Source organism: Nicotiana sylvestris, chromosome 6, assembly GCF_000393655.2.
Source record: "Nicotiana sylvestris chromosome 6, ASM39365v2, whole genome shotgun sequence".
In the NCBI taxonomy this organism is placed as follows: Eukaryota; Viridiplantae; Streptophyta; class Magnoliopsida; order Solanales; family Solanaceae; genus Nicotiana; species Nicotiana sylvestris.
Window position 1 is genome coordinate 3,116,161 of NC_091062.1, and position 19,737 is coordinate 3,135,897.

The following is a 19,737-nucleotide window of genomic DNA, read 5'->3' on the forward strand; positions in this document are numbered from 1 at the left end:
TATCAACAGCGGAAAGAAATTCAGATACAAGTAGTACGAACAATAAAGTAGAACGCGAGTAGTAACGAACGATAACCAAGTAAATCAGGTACCCAAGTAATCAAGTAACAAGTAAATCAACACTGATATAACAGGAACAGAGACAAGTAAGAATGTATTTAATTAAAGAAGGAAATGCCCACACAATCAATCACATCAAGTCTAGTACACGATATCAACCATCTCAATCTTCGGTTTCTCATATCATAATCTTAACTTTTGAATCTTCCGCATACATAGCACCTTGTGCACCCATCCTTTTTTTCCATTTCACTTTTAACAACAGAATCCACATGCTATACAATATATAATGTCCGTACAATGCACTTAATATGCCCAAGGAGTCTCATTTGCCAAATATAAGTAAAATTTTAATTTCTAAACTAATTGGGAAAGCCAGTGAGAAAAGACAAAATTTGTTTATGTTGAAATCATTTGAGTAAAGAAAATACCTCTTTTTAATTTTAAAGTTACAACGTTGAATGAACTATTCCCTTTGCATGAAATTTAATAATTTAAAACTTAAGAGAAATTCCTCTTTAAGTGGAAATACGACTGTAACCATTATTGAAGTTTAAAGTATTGGAGTATATATGTACATAAATACGATGAGGTATGGAAAACATCGTAGGTTCTAACACGAAGGATCGCAGCAGCAAGGGAATTTAAACAGTTTTAACACTTGAATTGATAATCAACAAATAAACACAACAGCAGGAAATGCACGGCACCACCCTTCGTGCTTTTACTCTCGTTCTCACCATAAGAATCAATGTTCACTTTTATTCTTTCTTGTTGCGGCGTGCAACTCGATCCAAATCATATAATATTGTTGCGGCGTGCAACCCGATCCAAATCATTTAATACTGTTGCAGCGTGCAACTCGATCCAAATCATATAATGATGTTGTGGCGTGCAACCTGATCCATTTAATATTGTTGCGGCGTGCAACTCGATGCATATAGTATTGTTACGGCATGTAGCCAGATCCATTTAATATTGTGGCGCGCAACCCGATCCATATAATATACAAACCAACACTAATCACAAAAGAATCCCGGCAAGGAAACAACCATATCCCGGCAGGGGAACAATAAGTAAACAACCATATCCCGGCAAGGGAACCAACAGTAAGGATTAAATATGTCCCGGCAAGGGAATCAACTATAACCAAGCTTGTACCGAAAATTATCTTCACAATGAAACCTTAGCTAAACAACAAGACATAACAAGTACGTGATAGCTACACCGGAAAATCACAACAATTGGTCATGTAACTTATTTGTACAAAGTCACAGAGGAACTCACAATCAATAAATATCAAACAATAAGGAAGGCGATCACTTCAATTAAGGCAATTGAAGGTCAATGAAACACGTAGGAATTCAAAGGAAGCTAGCAATATCATATGGAGCATATAAAGACAATTTAAGCAATTATTAAACTCGATCATAAAGGAATACTCTCCACATTTGAACATAAGGACCTAAGAACCCTAGAGCATATTTTCCACAAATAAGTTCGAGCACACACTCGTCACCTCGCATGCACGGACTACAATTAGCATAGAAGACTCAATTCCTAAGGGGAAGTCCCCTAGACAAGGTTAGACAAGATACTTACCTTAAAGGCGACAAACCGATACTCTAAAATGCACTTCTCGGGTGAAAATACCTACGGACGGCTCAAATCCAACCAAATTAACTTCAAAGCACAAATAAATCATATAAGGAACTATTCCGGATCATAAAGTTTCAATCTTTACAAAGATATAAAAATCGACCCAAAAGTCGACCCCTGGGCCCGCACCTCGGAACCCGTCAAATTTTACAAAATCTGATCACCTATTCCAAAATGAGTTCAACTATACAACATTTATTAAATTCTGATACCATTTGACCCCTCAAATCATGATTTTTCATTTTAGGAATTTTCTTCAAAAACCCACATTTGCCTCAACTCAAATCACAAATTAAATGATAAAAATGAAGACAAATTCATGGAATATAATGAATTCTAGGTGAAGAACACTTACCCAATCGTTTTTCTTGAAAAACCCAAATGGAATCGCCCAAAACCGAGCTCTAGAACTCCAAAAATGTTAAAAATGGCTAACCCTCGGATAGAGTACTATTTATTCTGCCCAGGGATTTATGCATCGCGATCGTGGAGATTGGATCGCGATCACGGAGAAGAGAATCAAGCTGTCCAGAAATACCCTTCGCGATCGCGAAATAAGGGACGCGATCGTGATGAACAATGTCAGGAACTTACGCGAACGCGGGGCAATGGATGCGAACGCGAAGAAGAGGAAAGCAGACCTTTGCGATCGCGGGAATTTCTATGCAATGCGATGAAGGAAAAAGAGGCAACCAGAAACAACACATCGCGAACGCGAGAGGCCGTTCGCAATCGCGGAGAAGGAACACCAGAAGCAGAATACAGCAGTCCAAAACAATGGGAAAAAGACTCGTACCCCACCCGGAACACACTCGAGGCCCCCGGGACCCCGCCTAAATACACAAACAAGTCATATAACCTAACACGGACTCGCTCAAGGTCTCAAATCATATCGAACAACACCGTAACATTGAATCACACCAAGAATCGAACTTAGGAACTTTCAAACCTTCTAACTTCCAAAACCCGTGCCGAAACCTATCAATTCAACCCGGAATGACGCCAAATTTTGCAGACAAGTCCAACATGACATAACTGATCCACTCCAACTCTCGGAATCACATTCCGACCCCGATATCACAAAAGTCAACTGTGGGTCAAACTTCTCCTTTTTCCAAACTTCAACTTTTCCAACTTTCGTCGAAATGCCTCAATTTATCCTACGGACCTCCAAATCAGAATCCGAACGAGCGCCTAAGTCCAAAATCACCATACGAAGCTGTTGAGATCATCCACGACCCGTTCCGGGGCCGTTTACCCAAAAGTCCAATTCTGGTCAAATTTTCACGGTTTAAACTTCCAAAACTAGGTTCCTTCTTCCAATTCAATTCTGATTCATCCGAAAACTGAATCCAACCATGTACAAAAGTTGATATACCTAATGTGAAGCTACTCAAGACCTCAAACTACCGAATCGGGCGCAATTTCTCAAAATGACCAGTCGGGTTGTTACAATGATACCTCAACTGGATGTACTTTGATCTTGCATGAAATACTGGATTTTTGGCAAGATGAATTGCACTCTGGCTATCGCTGAAAAGCTCACAATTGTCCTGCTCTTTACCTAGCTCTTTAAGAAAGTTCTTGAGCCAGATCATCTCTTTTTCACCTTGTGAGATTGACATATACTCTGCTTCTGTGGTAGATAAAGCAACACTTTTCTGAAGTGTGGACATCCAGCTAACAACAGTACCACCTAAGGTGATCGTGTAACCTGTGGTACCTTTGCGACTATCCAGATCGCCGCCTAAATTTGCATTAGCAAAACTTTGTAAGTTAATATTGCTCCTTTTAAAACAAAGTGTCATACTTGAGGTGCCTTTGAGATATCGCAATATCCATTTTACATCTTCCCAATGCTCTTTTCTTGGATCTGATATGTATCTACTGACAACTCCAACCGCATGGGCTATGTCAGGTCTAGTGCAAACCATAACATACATCAAACTTCCTATTGATGAAACATATGGAACTTTGGACATGTACTCCCTTTCTTTATATGTTTTAGGTGATTGATCCTTCGACAGATTAAGATGGCTTCCAAGTGGAGTACTTATGGTTTTTGAATCATGAAGACTGGACCTGCTTAGTACCTTCTATATGTACTTTTCTTAAGACAATTTTAAGGTTCCTTCAGATCTGTTTCTGTTAATCTTCATCCCAAGAATTTGCTTAGTTAGCCTTATGTCTTTCATTTTAAATTCCTCCGCTAGTTGTTGCTTAACCCTGTTGATCTTACTTATGTTAGATTCTGCAATTATCATATCATCAACGTACAAAAGTAAAATGATATAGGATTCATTAAAAAAATTGATATAACAACAATGGTCCATTTCATATCATGTGAAATTATTATTATGCATGAATCTATCAAATTTCTTGTACCATTATCTGGAAGCTTGTTTCAAACCATACAAAGTCTTCTTCAACTTACACACAATGTTTTCTTTATCAAAAACTTGAAAACCTTCAGGTTGCTTTATGTAGATGTCTTTTTCAAGGTCACCATGCAAGAAAATAATTTTAACATCTAGCTACTCCAAATGCAAATTTTGTGCAGCTACGATACTTAGTACCAACCTGATAGTAGTTAATTTGACTATAGGAGAGAAGATCTCGGTATAGTCAATTCCTTCCTTCTACTGAAAGCCTTTTACTACTAATCGTGCTTTATATGTGTTCTTACCATCATGCTCTTTCTTGATCCTATACACCCACTTGTTCTACAATGCCTTCTTTCCTTTTGGTAATTCTGTAAGTATCCATGTTTTATTTTTTTTAAAGAGAATTCATCTATTCTTTCATGGCTAGCTTCCACTTATCAGAGTTTATCACCTGCATTGCTTCAACAAAATGCTCTGGTTCTCCAGCATCAGTCAGACCAAAATAGTGGAGAGAGAGAGAGAGTTAACTTGTTTGGAGCATTCGTGACTCTTTTAGATCCCTTTAATGTAGGTTCAAGAGTAACTTATCCCTAATTTGATTCAAGTCCTGACCCCGAATTTAGTTATGCATCTGATTCTATCTTTGGTTTTGGTTCTGGTTCTGATCCAGATTCGGCTTCTGGTTCTTCATCTTCAATTTCAGAATCAGTTGTAATTCCTCTAGCCACTTCATTTTCTGATATTTTTTCTAACTCAACTATTTCAGATGTCTGTTTGCTGGTGATTGGTTCTACTTCAAGCTTATCCTTGTATATCATATTTTTATTAAATGCGACATTCCTGTGTCTTAAGATCTTTCTATTCTGATCATCCCAAAATCGATAACCAAAATTATCATCACCATAGCCAATAAATCAAGCTTATCTCTATCATTAGAGTTTACATTCACATAAGCAACACGACCAAAAAAATTCAGGCGTGAGAGAGTTACTTCCTTTCCTGTCCATACCTCCCCAGGAATTTCAAAATTCAACGGTACAAAGGGTCTCATGTTTATGAGGTAAGATGTCATGTTAACAGCCTCAGCCCAAAAATACTTCGGCAATCTAGAATGTATTCTCATACTTTTGGATCGTTCATTCAGGGTTCTGTTCATCCTCTCAGCAACGCCATTTTATTCTGGTGTTCCAATAATTGTCTTGATTATTCTGATCCCCTTCTCCGAGCAAAATGCTTTGAACTCTTGACTATATCTCCTCTATTGTCAGACTTCATACACTTTAACTTTAGGCTTGTCGAATTTTCAACTTTAGGTTTCCATCTTTTAAAGGTAACAAAAATATCAAATTTATTTTTCAGAAAATAAACCCATACCTTTCTCGTGGAATCATTAGTGAAGGTGACATAATAGCGTGAGCCTCCCAGAGAAGTTATAGGAGCAGGTCCCTACACATCTGTATGCACTAGTTCCAACGTCTCTTTCTTTGGCGTCCTTCCCGCCTTTAAGAAACTAACTCTCTTTTGTTTCCCGTAAATGCAATCTTCGGACAAACCCAATTCAACATGCTTGAAGTTTGGCAATTTTTCTTTGGATGCCAACATCTTCATTCCCTTTTCACTCATATGTCGGAGCCTCCGGTGCCACAATATTGTGTCATAACCATGATCAAATGTTGCTATAGTATCTCTCTGTATTGTAATTGCATACAATGTTCCCTTTTTAAAGCCTCGTGCCACAACCAAATTTTCGTTGATTATTTTCCACGATCCATTACCGAATGTTGTTGTATATTCTACATTGTCAATTTGACCCACAAATATCAGATTTTTCTTGAGGCCAGGAAGATGTCGAACATTTTGCAATTTCCATGTCATGCCTTGTGAAGTCTTTATATGGACTTCACCTTTCCTGACAATATCCAGAGGTTCACCGTCTGCTAGATAAACCTTCCGAATTTTTCAGCAATATAATTATGCAATAATTCTTTATATGTGGTAGAGTGAAATGATGTACCTGAGTTCAGAATTCAAGATTCGACTGGACTGTTTGCACAACAAATTAGTGCATCGCCAACTTGTTCAGCAATTGTATTTGCTGAATTATCATCGTTGTATTTATCATTCTTCTTCTTCTTTGGCTTTCTACACTCACTATTATAGTGACCCTTTTTATCCCAATTACAACACGTAATGTCTTTGAGATTTTTGGATTGACCTCTTCTCCTTGACTTTGATCTGCCACGACCATGACTTTGTCTTCTTTGGCTGCTTTTCCACCTACTTTCGGTATTCAAAGCATATCTTAAGGATTCACTTGATTCTCTCTGGCGAATATCTTCACTTAGAACCAAGTCTCTAATATCATCCAATTTGAGTTTGGTACTTTCCGATGAACTGCTAACTACAGTTACTGTTGCAGACCAACTCTCCGATAGAGATAATAGTAGAATCAATGCCTTGACTTCGCCATCAAATGTTATATTAACAGAACTCAACTGAGTTAATATTATATTAAACTCATTGATATGTTCCGTGACAGATCTACCTTCTGTCATCTTTAAGTGGAACAATTGACGCATCAAAAAGACTTAATTTAAAGCAGATGACTTTTCTTATATATATAATATCGCCTTCATCAGACCTGCAATAGTCTTCTTGTTAATGATGTTAAATACCACATTTCGTGTTAGCGTCAAACGAATCACACCAAGAGCTTGGCGATCTAATAGATCTCAATCTACTTTGAACATATTCTTTGATTTTACCTCGATCAGATATAAATGTAATTTTTTCTTGTACAAATAATCCTCTATTTGCATTTTTCAAAATCTAAAATCTTTGTCATTGAACTTGTTAATATTAACCTTCCCTTCTTCTGATATATTTCAAAAAAACAATTTATGTGAATAATGCCTGTGAATAGTAATAGTGAATACCACTCCATGGAAGAAAAAATATCTAAACCATATAAGGTAGACAATAATCATTATTGGTAAACAGTACTATCACTATTAATGAATAGTACTTTACTATTGTGAATAATGTTAGTAATGATGATCACTATTCTTGTGAATAGTACTTGCACCAATACCGTACTTTTTTATTAGAATTATATTCTCTGTGCGCTGATACCATTTGTTGGGAAGCGTGTCAGGCTAATAGAAGGGAAAAAATATTTAAAAGAGAAAAGCAATAAATTGCACAAGATAAGGCAAGACAAAATTTATGTGGTTCGACAATTTTTGCCTACTCCACGACCATACAAGGAATAACTCTTTATTAATTGAAGAGGAAGAAGAAGTTGATGGATGATTTACAATTGAGGAAGGAGATGCCTATTTATAGGCAGAACGTCTGCTGGAAGAAAATTTTCAGCGAATGTGAATACGAAGAGGACGTCACCGCAAACTGCACGCCGAATTTTTATTTCACATTTGCAGCCTGCCAACTTTGACTTTTCCTTTCTTTTCGCGTTTTCTTTCTTCTCATTCTTGCCTTTTCTCTTTGTCTTCTTTCTTTTATTTCTTTTACAGTTGGGTTTGTTCCTTTTATTGTTTCCCTATAAGCCGATCTGTATTTTTATGTATCCTCTAGTCAACTTTTGGTTTAAGAGTTTGTTAGGTTTATATCTAATCATATATTTATGTATATATTTCTATATCTTTCTTGTTGTAATTGTCTCTATAAAAAAGCTCTTTCTTCATTAATAATATACAACTCCTTTTATTCGATCTACAACATATGCTCTTTATGATATCAGAGCCAAAAAGTACTCTTGCTAGTCAAGAGCCCTTTACAAAAACTATTAGTAATATTTGTATAGAAGAAAGTAGTGTATAGTAGTAAAATAATCTACAATATTTACATTGCAATGTTTTCTCATCGCCGTAGTAATTACCTCTAATTGATTTAACCCTTATACTCTAAAAAGGTTCAAACAAATTGAGACGTTAGTATAAAATTTCTTCTTTATCAATTATAAGAAAAATATCTTAATTAATATGTAGTTAAAGAAAAAAAATCGTGTAACTTCTCAAATAGTGATAGTGTGTGAGTGAATCCAACCAACAACTTTTCGTTGTTATGCCGATTGGAATTTAGTCTAATGGAAATCTAATCTAGTGAAAGATTGCATAATAGCTTAATGTTACTTTCTTAATCTTTCTAAAAAATATTTATAATACTACTATTTTACTATGTATGTTACCGAAGGAATGTATATAGGTGTTTGTAACACGCAGCGAAAGACAATAACAATCCTAGGCAGATCTTTTCGTGTTTAAAAATTTATTCACATGTCAATAGATCGAATCTAAGACGTACCTGGTGAAGAAAATCTCGTTTCAAATTCTTCGATAATGCGAAGACTCTATGTGTATCCACACCGAGACTGATCCTTGCTATCCACTCTTTGATCAACGAAACCCGCGAACAAATTGAACGAAAAACTTGTGCTGGAATTTTTCTCAAAAATCTCAACTCAAATTAGAAGAACAAGAAACACTTTTTTTGTAATTATATTTTCTCTCTTGGCTTTGTATTACACTCTCACTTTCAGAAATTGTTTTTCTTCTCAAGAATTAAATAGTCCGGCAAATTTTCTCCATCACCCTTTATATAGCATCACCTACAAACCCCTTTTCTATTTGGTTGAGGTAATGATTTATTTACCTTCAAAAATAAACTTTGTACAATTTTTTCGTAAAAAATTCGAATGGGTTTTGGCAAAGACGGTCATATGAATATTATTCCAACTCAAAGTTGGAATCTGTTACTTTCATATTAGTAAAATACTAATCCCATTCCAATTGGGATTAAATTGCACGTGAACTATTCCAATTTCAAATTGGAATTACTAACAAGTCTTTTATTAATATTTTATATAACATCTCTTATATAAAATAAGTGTTAATTATATATATCACATATATATATTTTAACCAAGAGATATAATTTAATTTTCTATTCCAAATAGAAAACTTCAATTTGTTCACAATATTAATCATACCCTCTGTACTAGTAAAGAATATAATAATATTTCATTTGAACTAATAACTAAATTTATTTGACTAATTAAATTTTTTAATTTAATTATCAAACAATAAGTTAATTAATCCTTTAGCAAAGACCAGAACACTCGTTAGTGTGCGACCTCATAGGTTCAATACTAAACCGGTAGCAAATTGATCACATTAACATACTAATTAAGGGTGGCGTCTAGCAACACTCCTTAACGACCGGATAACATGAAGTATACAATTTACTCTCAAGAACCAGTAGAAGAATAATGTAGTAATTCTTTCTGTCCTTATAGCTCTGGATCACCCTAGGATATGGTTCAACTGTTAAATCCTAATAGGCGACCAACTATGTGTTCATGTCAAATATAATCGACCATTGAATGACCTAAGAAACTCATTTCTTCTTTCATTCAATTGCCCTGGCCAAGGTTTTAGTTTGGTCGTTTATAATTCATGACAATATGGAGCTTAAACTCATTACCAAGAGTTGACAGATTCCATCTTGATCAATCACTAATTCTACAAGCATTTAATCGTACCCAATATCCTTTCAACTATCGCCCTAGGGCCATAGGTGTCTGGTATCAAAGCACAATAAATAACTTGTTAATTACTATGATGGTCTTAGTTCAAAAGAAACTCTTACATCACATTCTTCAAGAGAATATCCTATTGACAGTTATGGTAATTCTAACCATTAAGAATTATCCCATGAGTCGGTTCAATGATCATATCTCTATATACATCATCTATCTATGCGATTCAGTTAATGAGATCAACTAATCTTTATCCCATAAAGACAATCACATAAATATTGATCTAACCGGATTACTAATATTCAAATTAATAATCCTACGATCAAGAATAAATTTAGATTAAATTGTAAGAGACTTTGCTCTCATTATCATGATCTCTATCACAATGACAAATCTCAAAATTTAATCAAGGACCATATCAAATTAATCAAACAATTAATAATAACTATGATAAAAGAATGCCATATATTTTTATATCAAATAACATTCACAAAAATATATTCAAATCATCAAATATGAGATTGGGCATATCTACTATATCCCTAACAATTACACCAAAATCTTAAATACTTTTTGATGTTTCTGTATGTTACTCTTAATGTATTCTCTTTTAGGTATTTTATATAGACATATGTATTTGCCATTAGACAAATTAAAATAAGGGGGACAGTTCGCTATCCTCGTCATACTAAAATATTATCGAGAAGTGTGGTAGGATGATTGAGATTCTTCTATTTTTAATCAAATATCTCGAATAATCTTTCCGTAAAGAGCATAATACTTGTTTAAGGGATCTATTATTCGGTACAAATCTAAATTAATCGAGTGAGATTTCGAATACCGTAGAATTAAATGGAAAAATATATCACATTAAAATAATTGTTTTTTTGCCCATACTACCACCGTTCTTATCCTCATCAATATTGTTTCTATTGTTTTTTTTTTATAGAAAAGAAACCTGATCTTAAATTCTATTATTATTGTATTCATTACTTAATTCTTCGAGATTTTGTACATAGCGATTCATGCACAAATTTAATAATGTTAGGAAGCATGACTATACCCATAAATAGTATCACATGGGTATCTAGGGCCACAAGCAACCATCTCTAGGAAAATATGAAAATATTAAAGACTATATATTCTATGAAATAATGAAACTTGAATAAACAAGGAGTAGTATTAGCGGTAAATAACTTTACAATTTAAGTATAGCTAGGTAAAAATTCTTTGTTTGTTTCCATATAATTAGATTTTCTCTTGTACATCTCAGAGACGTTTTTTTGGGTTTTACTATTATTGTTCGATATCTGTATTAGGGTCTTGAATAATTTGATCACGCTACGTAAGACCCATTAAAAACAAGAGCATTTTCTATATAAAATAATTTCATTCTCAGGGTTTAAATCCGAGACCTGATTAAGAATGACTAAATTTTATTCATCTCACCACAACTCTTAGCGGTCAAAAGACGCGTCTTTACTTTTATGGATATGATAAAATATGGCAATAATGACAAATTTCCATTTCTTTAAACTGCCAAATGGGAATATTACGTGAAAATAACACGAGCTAACCAGTTTTTGGATTGATAATTGAAAAATAGCCAGTGTTTGCAAAGTCATTAAATATATCCACTATTTTGCTGAAACACAGAAAGTTCCATCATAATATGCTGCATTATGGAGCTCATGCGTATAACTTCCAGCATATTATGTTGGAACTCTAGCATACGAGAATGTCCAGCTAGGAGCGGATTTAAGGGGGTGAACACCCTTCGCCGAAAAATTACACTGTATATATAAGGCAAAATATGTTTTTTATCTCTATATATTAAGTTTTGAACACCCTTAACACAATCCAAAAGTGTAGTTTAGTGGTCAAGGGGGTTCAAAATCTACATAAGGTCATGAGTTTAATTCCCACTAGCTACAATTTTTTTTTTTGAACTCCCTTCGTGGAGATCCTGCCTCCGCCACTGGGTCCAGCATAATATGTTGGATTGTGGAGCTCTTGCGTATAAACTTCTAGCATATTATGTTAGAACTTGAGCATATTGTGAAATTCCACCACATTATTTTGGATCTTTTTCGGATTTTTTAGGTTGTTTTGTTCAAATTTTATCTTCACGTGAAAGAATGGTTAAATTTCGATTACTTTTAAAATTATGGCTATTTTTCAATGATCAGTTATAAATCTGATTATTTCTGATTTTTCTCCGAATATTGCCCAAGGACAAATTAGTCGTCGTCTACCAAAATTAAACCGAAAATAAAGTCGTACTAATGTCACCTTGGAATATTAAAAGTTGGATTACTTTAACGTTAAGTAAATTACAAGTTAAATTTTGGGTAAAACTCCACTAATTCCAGAGCACTGCAATTATAAGAATACCAACAAGGATAGAAATGTAATACAATATGGAGATTTACTTTATATAATAAAGATATAATAGAAAAGAAGTAAAATAATATTGAGACCAACTAACGATCCATTTTATTTATTTATTATTTATAATTTATGCAAGTAAAATTCTTTTCATACGTAGTTATATCCCTTTTTCTGTGGAACGTTCTGAAGGGGACCGTAATTAGTTATTTTCCTTTAACAAATGAAAAACAAATCTTCTTTATTTTTATTTTTTTGGAAATTTATTAATGCCACTAGCAATTCCATCTCAGCTTATGCGTATAACAATTTTTTTGCTTTTTTAAAATCAAACTTATTAATAGCACCATACAACTACAACAACAACAATAATAATAATAATAATAATAATAATAATAATAATAATAATAATAATAATGAAAAAAAAAACTCACAACAAGACGATAAATAACCAAGAAAACGTAAAGGGCCAAATCAAACGACGTTGTATTCATCCAATTCTCTACGGTTAAGAAAGCATTTCCCAATGAAAAAAGAAATAAAGAGGAGAATATAACAAAAAATAGTCCTTTATATTTTGTGGTTGGTTGAAAGTGGTCCCTCAAGCATATTACTGAAAAGTTTTGGTCCCTTAGGTTTGCCAAAAGTAAGCATATTTAGTTTCCATCAAATATCTAATAAACTTTGGTCGTTAGATTATGCATTCTTTTTTAAAAAAATAAATAGAGGTTAACTTGAACTCACATTTGAAGATGTTGTTTCTGCTATTTATGGTATACTTATGCTATTTATGAGATTATACTGGGTGATTGTTGTTGTTGTTGTTATGCTATTTGTGGAGTCTGGTGCAGTTTACTGCTATTTTTATTTATTTATCTCTAGTAGGAGCGTATTTAAGGAGGCAGAAGAAGGTTCATCCGATCTTCGATTTGCCGAAAAAATATATATATAAGACAAAATCCGTTTTATACCTTTATATATTATATTTTGACTCCCTTTGACATAACCCAAAAAACATAGCTTAGTGATCACGGGGGTTCAAATTTGTTAGGTCGTTGGTTCAATTTCTTTTGGCCACGGTCTCTTTTATTTTTTTAAAATTTTTCTTTTTGAAACTTTTCTTGTGTTGTTTAAGATTTTTTTTCTCTCATATTTTTTGGTAAATCTAACATTTTTGGTATATTTTTGGAATCTGGTGCAGTTTTATGCTATTTTTTTTATTTATTCTAGTGGACGTTATAGTTTTTGATATTGTAATTTCTGAAATATGACAAGATTTGTTTATGTTTCTGTTTAAGTCTCTTTTTTTCTTTCAGAGTTCGTTAATTCTAACAATCCGAATCAGCCACTGACGCTTATATTAGGATATGCTGCCTACATAACACCTCCTTGGGATGCAATCCTTATGGTATACTGCCTACATTACATTCCCTTGGAATGCAGTCCTTTTCCAAATCCTGCATAAATACGGAATGCTTAGTGCACCGAGTTGCCCATTTTTAACAAATTTTAAAAATCAAAACTACTCAAACATATATTCAAAGGACCAATATGAACCTACACCCAAACATGAGGGACCATTTTTTTATTTACATAAAAAAACAAATAAAAAACTCTATCTTTCCCTCAAAATAAAGAAACCAATCCATGGAGGAAGAGCTTAACCCCTTAACACAGTTCATAGCACACTCATCAATACATCATTGAAACTCTCCCCATAAAAATATAAATTCCACAAAAAGAAAAATTACTTTTTATAGTCAGTTTCTAGACAAAACATATAGATACACACAATTCTGTATCTATACCCTTTTGCTTCAAGAAACTCCATAGCCATAAACAATAAAAGATTCATTTTTTTCTTCTTCTCTTTCTTCACTCATCACTCTTTTCTTGTTCCAATCCTTTCAATCTGTCATTTTCACACAATTTTTCTAAATACCCTTTTCAAGAAATCTTCCTTTAAAAATGGCTTCAATAACACCCTTATCTCAATCACAACCCCTTTATGAGAAAACCCAATTTACACTACTAAAAAAACCTCAAAATCAGTTTTGCTCAATACCCTTTTCAAGATTCACTCAAAGTTCAAAACTTTCATTGAAAAAATCAAGAATGGTTGTTGTTTCAGCTACAACTGCTGCTGAGAAATCCAATAAAAGGTATCCTGGTGAAGCTAAAGGGTTTGTTGAGGAGATGAGATTTGTGGCTATGAAATTGCATACTAGGGATCAGTCTAAGGAAGGTGAAAAAGAACCTGAAGGTCAGCCTATGGCTAAATGGGAACCTAGTGTTGAAGGGTATTTGAAGTTTTTGGTGGATAGTAAATTGGTTTATGATACTTTGGAAAAAATTGTGGAAAAGGCTCCTTTTCCTGAGTGTGAGTTTTTCTTAACCTCTATCAGTCAAATTTATGTGACTTTGTTGGACTAGTTTGATTATGCACGGAGTTTAAGAAATAAATTTTGAAACTTGTGGATTAAACAAGACATAAGTATTTGTGTGGTTGTAAATTATAAGATTGAAAGTTAAAGTCAGATTGTTTCTCATTCCAGAGTGGTGCGTTTTGCTTAATTACTGTCCATCCATTAGAAATCTAATATTGTTTTGTTTGGTTAAGAATATGTTTTAGCCATGCTAGCACTTTTACTTTATGTATTATGAGTTTTTAGGAGTTGTTTAGCCTTTTAAAGATTTGTAGGTCAGTAGAAAATATAAAGAACTTCTAGTACTTATTTATTTAATATGATATTGGTCTAAGATGAGTTTAAACGGAGTGACGTTGTCAGTGAGGATTCATATAGTCAAACTTGTTTGAGACAGAGGCGTAGTCGTTATTGTTGTTGATATATGGTATTGACAATTGAAAAACTTGATGGATTGCCCCTGTTGTGGGACGGTGTATTATACTCTTTATAACTTTGGAAAAGATTATGAAAAGGCCTCTTTTCCAGAGTGAGGTTTCAATTTCTGTTAGTACTTCTGCTTTGTGGTAATTGATTTTTTACACATCCATTGGAATTCTACGATATATAGAATTCTTAATATAATGTCCTGTTTGGTTCATCCACTTGTGAAATGAGTGTGTTCCTGTCAAGTTTACCGGTTCATTATATCAGAGTGACTCTGACTATTTATTTTCTTTTCTTACTGTTGTTCTAGGTGGAGATAGAACATCAATTTTATTAAGATGTTCCCCAATGTTTTAGGAAGCTTTTTTTATTTGTCCCTCTTATTTATAGGGGGAAAAGGTGTTCACAGGTTACCATACATTTTTTGTTCGGGATGGAAGCTTGGTTGATTGGTTGACCTTTCACCACATTAACTAGCATCATTGTAATTTTTCTGAAATATCTTAACTGATCACTGTGTATCTGGTTTCGGTTTCTTTATCGGATAATAAAATACGAGAAGTTTTTAAAAAATGAAAAGGATCTTTCCCTACACTTAATGATACAAAGCCTTTCTTATTTATATGATGTTTGCACAGTGCAAGACTTGCAGTGTACAAGGAAGTTCCTGAATGATTGTTATAAGAGCTTTTGAAAAATTAAATTTACATATATGATACTGAAAAATAAATAATCAAGGTGTAATTTTGCGCTCTAGACTAGGTCACGATCGTCAATAGATCAATTAGCTTTCCTAAGTAGAGTCAAGCACAGTCTACACCTTGATCTTCATTAAACAAGTGGTCAAAACTTGAGAAACAGTTGATGGCATTTTCTAGCAGTTGGATATCTGTGAACATGCTCTTTTTTTGTCTTTTCTTTTTTCTTTTTCTGGACTTCTCTTATTATGGCATGAAAGTATGAAGTGTAAAGACAAGTAAAGTGATAATATGGAATCCGTCTTCTGGATGATATAGAAGTTTAGATATGACTAAAGTATTAAATATGCTGATGTTGTACCCAATTGGTTGCATTTCAACCTTAGTTCATATCCCCAGTATTGGTCTGCCACCCCTCGATTTCTTATTTCAGTGTTACTGTTAGAAAATTGGTGCTTAGATTAGTTTATGCTTTCAGTAGTACCTGGAGTTTACGATATGAAGTTCTGTGCTAAGATTAATTAATGCTTTCGCTAGTACCTGGAGTTTACAACATGAAGTAGTTTTACACACACAAAAAAAAAAGGACTTGGTAATTGCATACAGCAAAGACAAGTGATAGTGTGCCTTCCTATACCGAGAACTCACTCTCTACATACGCGTTAAACTAATAAATGATTGACTTGGTAGAAAAGCAGAATCTTACTGCTCTTTCATTTGACTGCAGATGCTGAGTTCAGGAACACAGGATTAGAAAGGTCAGAGGGATTAGCAAAGGATTTGGAATGGTTTAGGCAGCAAGGTTATGCCATCCCAGGACCCTCAGCTCCTGGTCTCAACTATGCTTGTTACTTAGAGGAGCTTTCAGAAAAGGATCCTCAAGCATTTATTTGCCACTTTTACAACACATACTTTGCGCATTCAGCTGGAGGTCGCATGATAGGGAGAAAGGTCAGTAAAGTCTTCTTTTAAGTTTTTAGTATTATTCCACATTGTCCTTTTGATACTGTGGTATATCAAGCTAGAGTTTATCTGAAAAATATGGAATGAGCAACAGTTTAGCTGCTTTTAAGTCATAATTTGAGAAGTATCCAGAGGCAACTGTCGTGTGGAGAACACATTACGTTTGTCATTACACCCTTGTACATAGGTTCATATCCACTTCCCTCTTCATATTCTGTTATCTATTCTCCACTTGAGTTGCCTTTCAACATGGATGTGAGGGGAAGTAGACAAATAGTGCATACAACAACTACTGTGCCTCAGTCCCAACCAAATTAGTTCATAAGCCTTAAAATGCATTTTTCTCTATTTACCTTACTTTCATTCATTTCCATGTTACTCATTAGTGCTTCAGCTTTGATGGATAATTGAAGTATTATAAGTTCCTGCCTTTATCATTTCTTAGTCCCAAAACCAACTAATAGTTGAGCAATGTGCGAGTGGAAGTTGTACAGTAAGAAACAAATTTGAATATTCTCAATAGAAAATCAGTTTTAAAAATGCTAGGCAGATGATAAATGAGGAGATTAGAAGAAAATGTAAAATGCAGGTAATCCTAAGCTCTCTATACTAGTTACTTTGTTAGACTGGTGGTGTCTTCTAATTCCCCCCCGCCTAAAGTTAGTTTGGTGGTAGTATTTCACCCTATTGCATTTTTTTTCCTTTCCCTTCTCATTTTTAGAGTAGCGTTGTTAAAAGGGAAAGGTGGTTAATTGTCCACCCAATCTTGCCTCTTCTTGTTTTTAGGTGGCTGAAAAGATACTCAATAAGAAAGAGCTGGAATTCTACAAATGGGACGGTGACCTTTCTCAGCTGCTGCAGAATGTTAGAGAGAAGCTGAATAAAGTTGCAGAAGTAATCCTAACTTGTAACTTTAATCTTTCTTTTACCTAACTTGTTCATTGATAGTTAACGTGATGCATCGCTTCTTTGCTCAGAATTGGACTAGAGAGGAGAAGAATCATTGTTTGGAAGAGACGGAGAAGTCATTCAAGTTCTCAGGGGAAATCCTCCGATTAATATTGTCTTGATGCACGGCTTTGCATTTGTTTACTTGTTAACCTGTACATTGGATGGCCTAAAGCTCAAATTACTGTGAATAGTCGTGTTCATTTTCGCTTTGGAATTTTAAATTCTGTCTATTATGTATAATAACTTGATTCTATTCAAGTATTATGTTGTCATTCATCTCTCAGAGTTGCAGCTGCTTAACTTAAGGGGCTGCCCACCCAGTTGCAGTATTTGATGTTGGTTTTGTGTTTTGAGGGGACAGACACCAGATTTGTGCTGGAGTCTGATGTGTTCTACTGCTTCTATATTAATTATTATTAGGGGTCGTTTGGTTTGGTTGGAGGGATTAGAAAAAACAATCCTACCATAACATTCTGCATAAGTAATACACGTGTCGTAATCAGTAAGGTACTGGAGAAAGCTAGAGGTGAGTTGCACCGCACCTAAGGGTGTTGCCTAGTGGTCTGTGACGTGGATGCAGATCCCAGTAAAGATGGACAGGAAGCTTCATGTCTTCAGACAAGCAAAATGAGATCACTACTTCTCTCAGCAATGAACTTCCATTACTTCGTGACCTTAGATTGATTCCCTATAAAGAGATTCGTCTTTGTTTATTTTGCTTGATCATTGGCGCGAGAAATGCTTTTGATTAAAATGCTGTCCATTTTCTGTCATGTTTATGACAAGTTGGGTTGCTATGATGGTAAACACCCTCCACTTCCAACCAAGAGGTTGTGAGTTCGAGTTACCCCAAGAGCAAGGTGAGGAGTTCTTGGAGGGAAGGATGCCGAGAGTCTATTGGAAACAGCCTCTCTACCCCAGAGTAGGGATAAAGTCTGCGTACACACTACCCTTCCCAGACCCCACTAGTGGGATTATACTGGGTCGTCGTGGTTGTTTTTCTATCTTGTTTAATTGCCCCAACAACACAACCATTAGAACTACAAATATGCAACTAGCATAGACTAAAATTATACAAATATGCAACTTGCCATAGAATTATAATCACCATTACAACTATCAATAAGACTTCATTTCATCAACCCAACGACAAGAAATCCAACAAACAATGCCCAGGAAATCAAAATGATAATTCTCAACTTCTTGACTTTCTCCTCTAAACTACTAACTTTTCCGACCTCCACATGATTAACAAGCTCCATTTCTTCAGCTTTCTTCCTCAAGTCGTCCCTTTCAACGTTGATAGCGTCCTCCATTTCATCTACTTTCTTCTTCAATTTGTCCCTTTCGACCATAATAACACCCAAAGAAGTTTTTAACTCTTTGATCACAATCACTGCTCTTCGGGGGAGCTCTTCGTCATGCCATTCCCAAAAGTCACACGAACTAACCTACAAAAAGTCAAAATTTCAATGATATATAATCAGTCATTAAGACTAAATAATCATCACTTCCGTCAAAGAAAACCAATCAGTCCTAAACCGAGCAAATGAAAAGGATGCCACTAAGCCCACCAAAAACGAACATAAATTCACAACTTACTTCTGGTCTTGGACATTTGTAGAACCTCCTTCCAGCATTGGCATCAGTCCAAGCAGTCAAATGTAAAGCAATCAGTCCGCAATCGCATCTTCTCACATTCGGGGTTACATTTGAATCCACAGAACTTCTATATTGACACAAAAAAACAATTGGAGTGAGGACTTTTTTATGAAATGGTTCAACATATGAATTAGGGTTCTTTAATGGTTGAAGAAGACCATTGCTTTTTCCATTTATTTTTCTGATTCTTAGGTCGCTGGTACTATCTTTCTGGCCTCTATTGTTGTTACTGTTCTACTGTCTCCTTTCATTTTTTTTGTGCCACGGGTCTATCGGAAACAAACTCTCTACCCCTGGGTAGTAGTTTGACAACTCACAAGCATCCAGATGCAGGTTTAGAGTCTGTTCATCTAACACCAGAATTTAACTCGAATTACGTGTGTAAAGTAATAATTTCTCGACACATGCGTTGAACCCCTATAAAAATGATGTACATATACAGTAATACCCAAAAGTTACTTCAATAAAAATATGGAAACTCACTAAAAAATGAGGTAGCACCTTATGCACAGGAAGCTCCAATGCTTCAGAAGGCAAAAACATCACCTAGAACTACTAAATAT

At 34.6% G+C, this 19,737-nt stretch overlaps 2 protein-coding genes across 2 annotated transcripts; one reads left to right on the forward strand and one right to left on the reverse strand.

The window, feature by feature from the left end:
• Positions 1-13,684: 13,684 nt before the first annotated feature.
• On the forward strand, positions 13,685-17,788 carry LOC104210066 (heme oxygenase 1, chloroplastic). Its single transcript, XM_009758873.2, has 4 exons — positions 13,685-14,428; positions 16,326-16,549; positions 17,348-17,455; positions 17,539-17,788. Exons 1-4 carry the CDS (start codon positions 14,017-14,019, stop codon positions 17,629-17,631), a joined length of 837 nt encoding a protein of 278 aa, XP_009757175.1. The 5' UTR covers positions 13,685-14,016; the 3' UTR covers positions 17,632-17,788.
• Positions 17,789-18,546: 758 nt separating this feature from the next.
• LOC104210058 (uncharacterized) lies at positions 18,547-19,717 on the reverse strand. The gene is made up of 3 exons (XM_070147836.1): positions 19,676-19,717; positions 19,115-19,408; positions 18,547-18,963 (listed from the first exon to the last, which is right to left on the reverse strand). The coding sequence occupies exons 1-3, from the start codon at positions 19,715-19,717 to the stop codon at positions 18,643-18,645; spliced, it is 657 nt and encodes a 218-aa protein (XP_070003937.1). The 3' UTR covers positions 18,547-18,642.
• Between the last annotated feature and the right edge of the window lie 20 nt (positions 19,718-19,737).

Bases quoted from the DNA above. Each gene is read 5' to 3' on its own strand.
- LOC104210066 (XM_009758873.2), top strand. From the start codon at position 14,017: ATGGCTTCAATAACACCCTTATCTCAATCACAACCCCTTTATGAGAAA. The intron at 16,550-17,347 runs GTCAGTAAAGTC...TCTTGTTTTTAG, and splicing joins GTCGCATGATAGGGAGAAAG to GTGGCTGAAAAGATACTCAA. The intron at 17,456-17,538 runs GTAATCCTAACT...TTCTTTGCTCAG, and splicing joins AGCTGAATAAAGTTGCAGAA to AATTGGACTAGAGAGGAGAA.
- LOC104210058 (XM_070147836.1), bottom strand. From the start codon at position 19,717: ATGTTTTTGCCTTCTGAAGCATTGGAGCTTCCTGTGCATAAG. The intron at 19,409-19,675 runs GTGCTACCTCAT...AGGAGACAGTAG, and splicing joins TGGAGCTTCCTGTGCATAAG to AACAGTAACAACAATAGAGG. The intron at 18,964-19,114 runs GTAAGTTGTGAA...GACTTTTTGTAG, and splicing joins ACAAATGTCCAAGACCAGAA to GTTAGTTCGTGTGACTTTTG.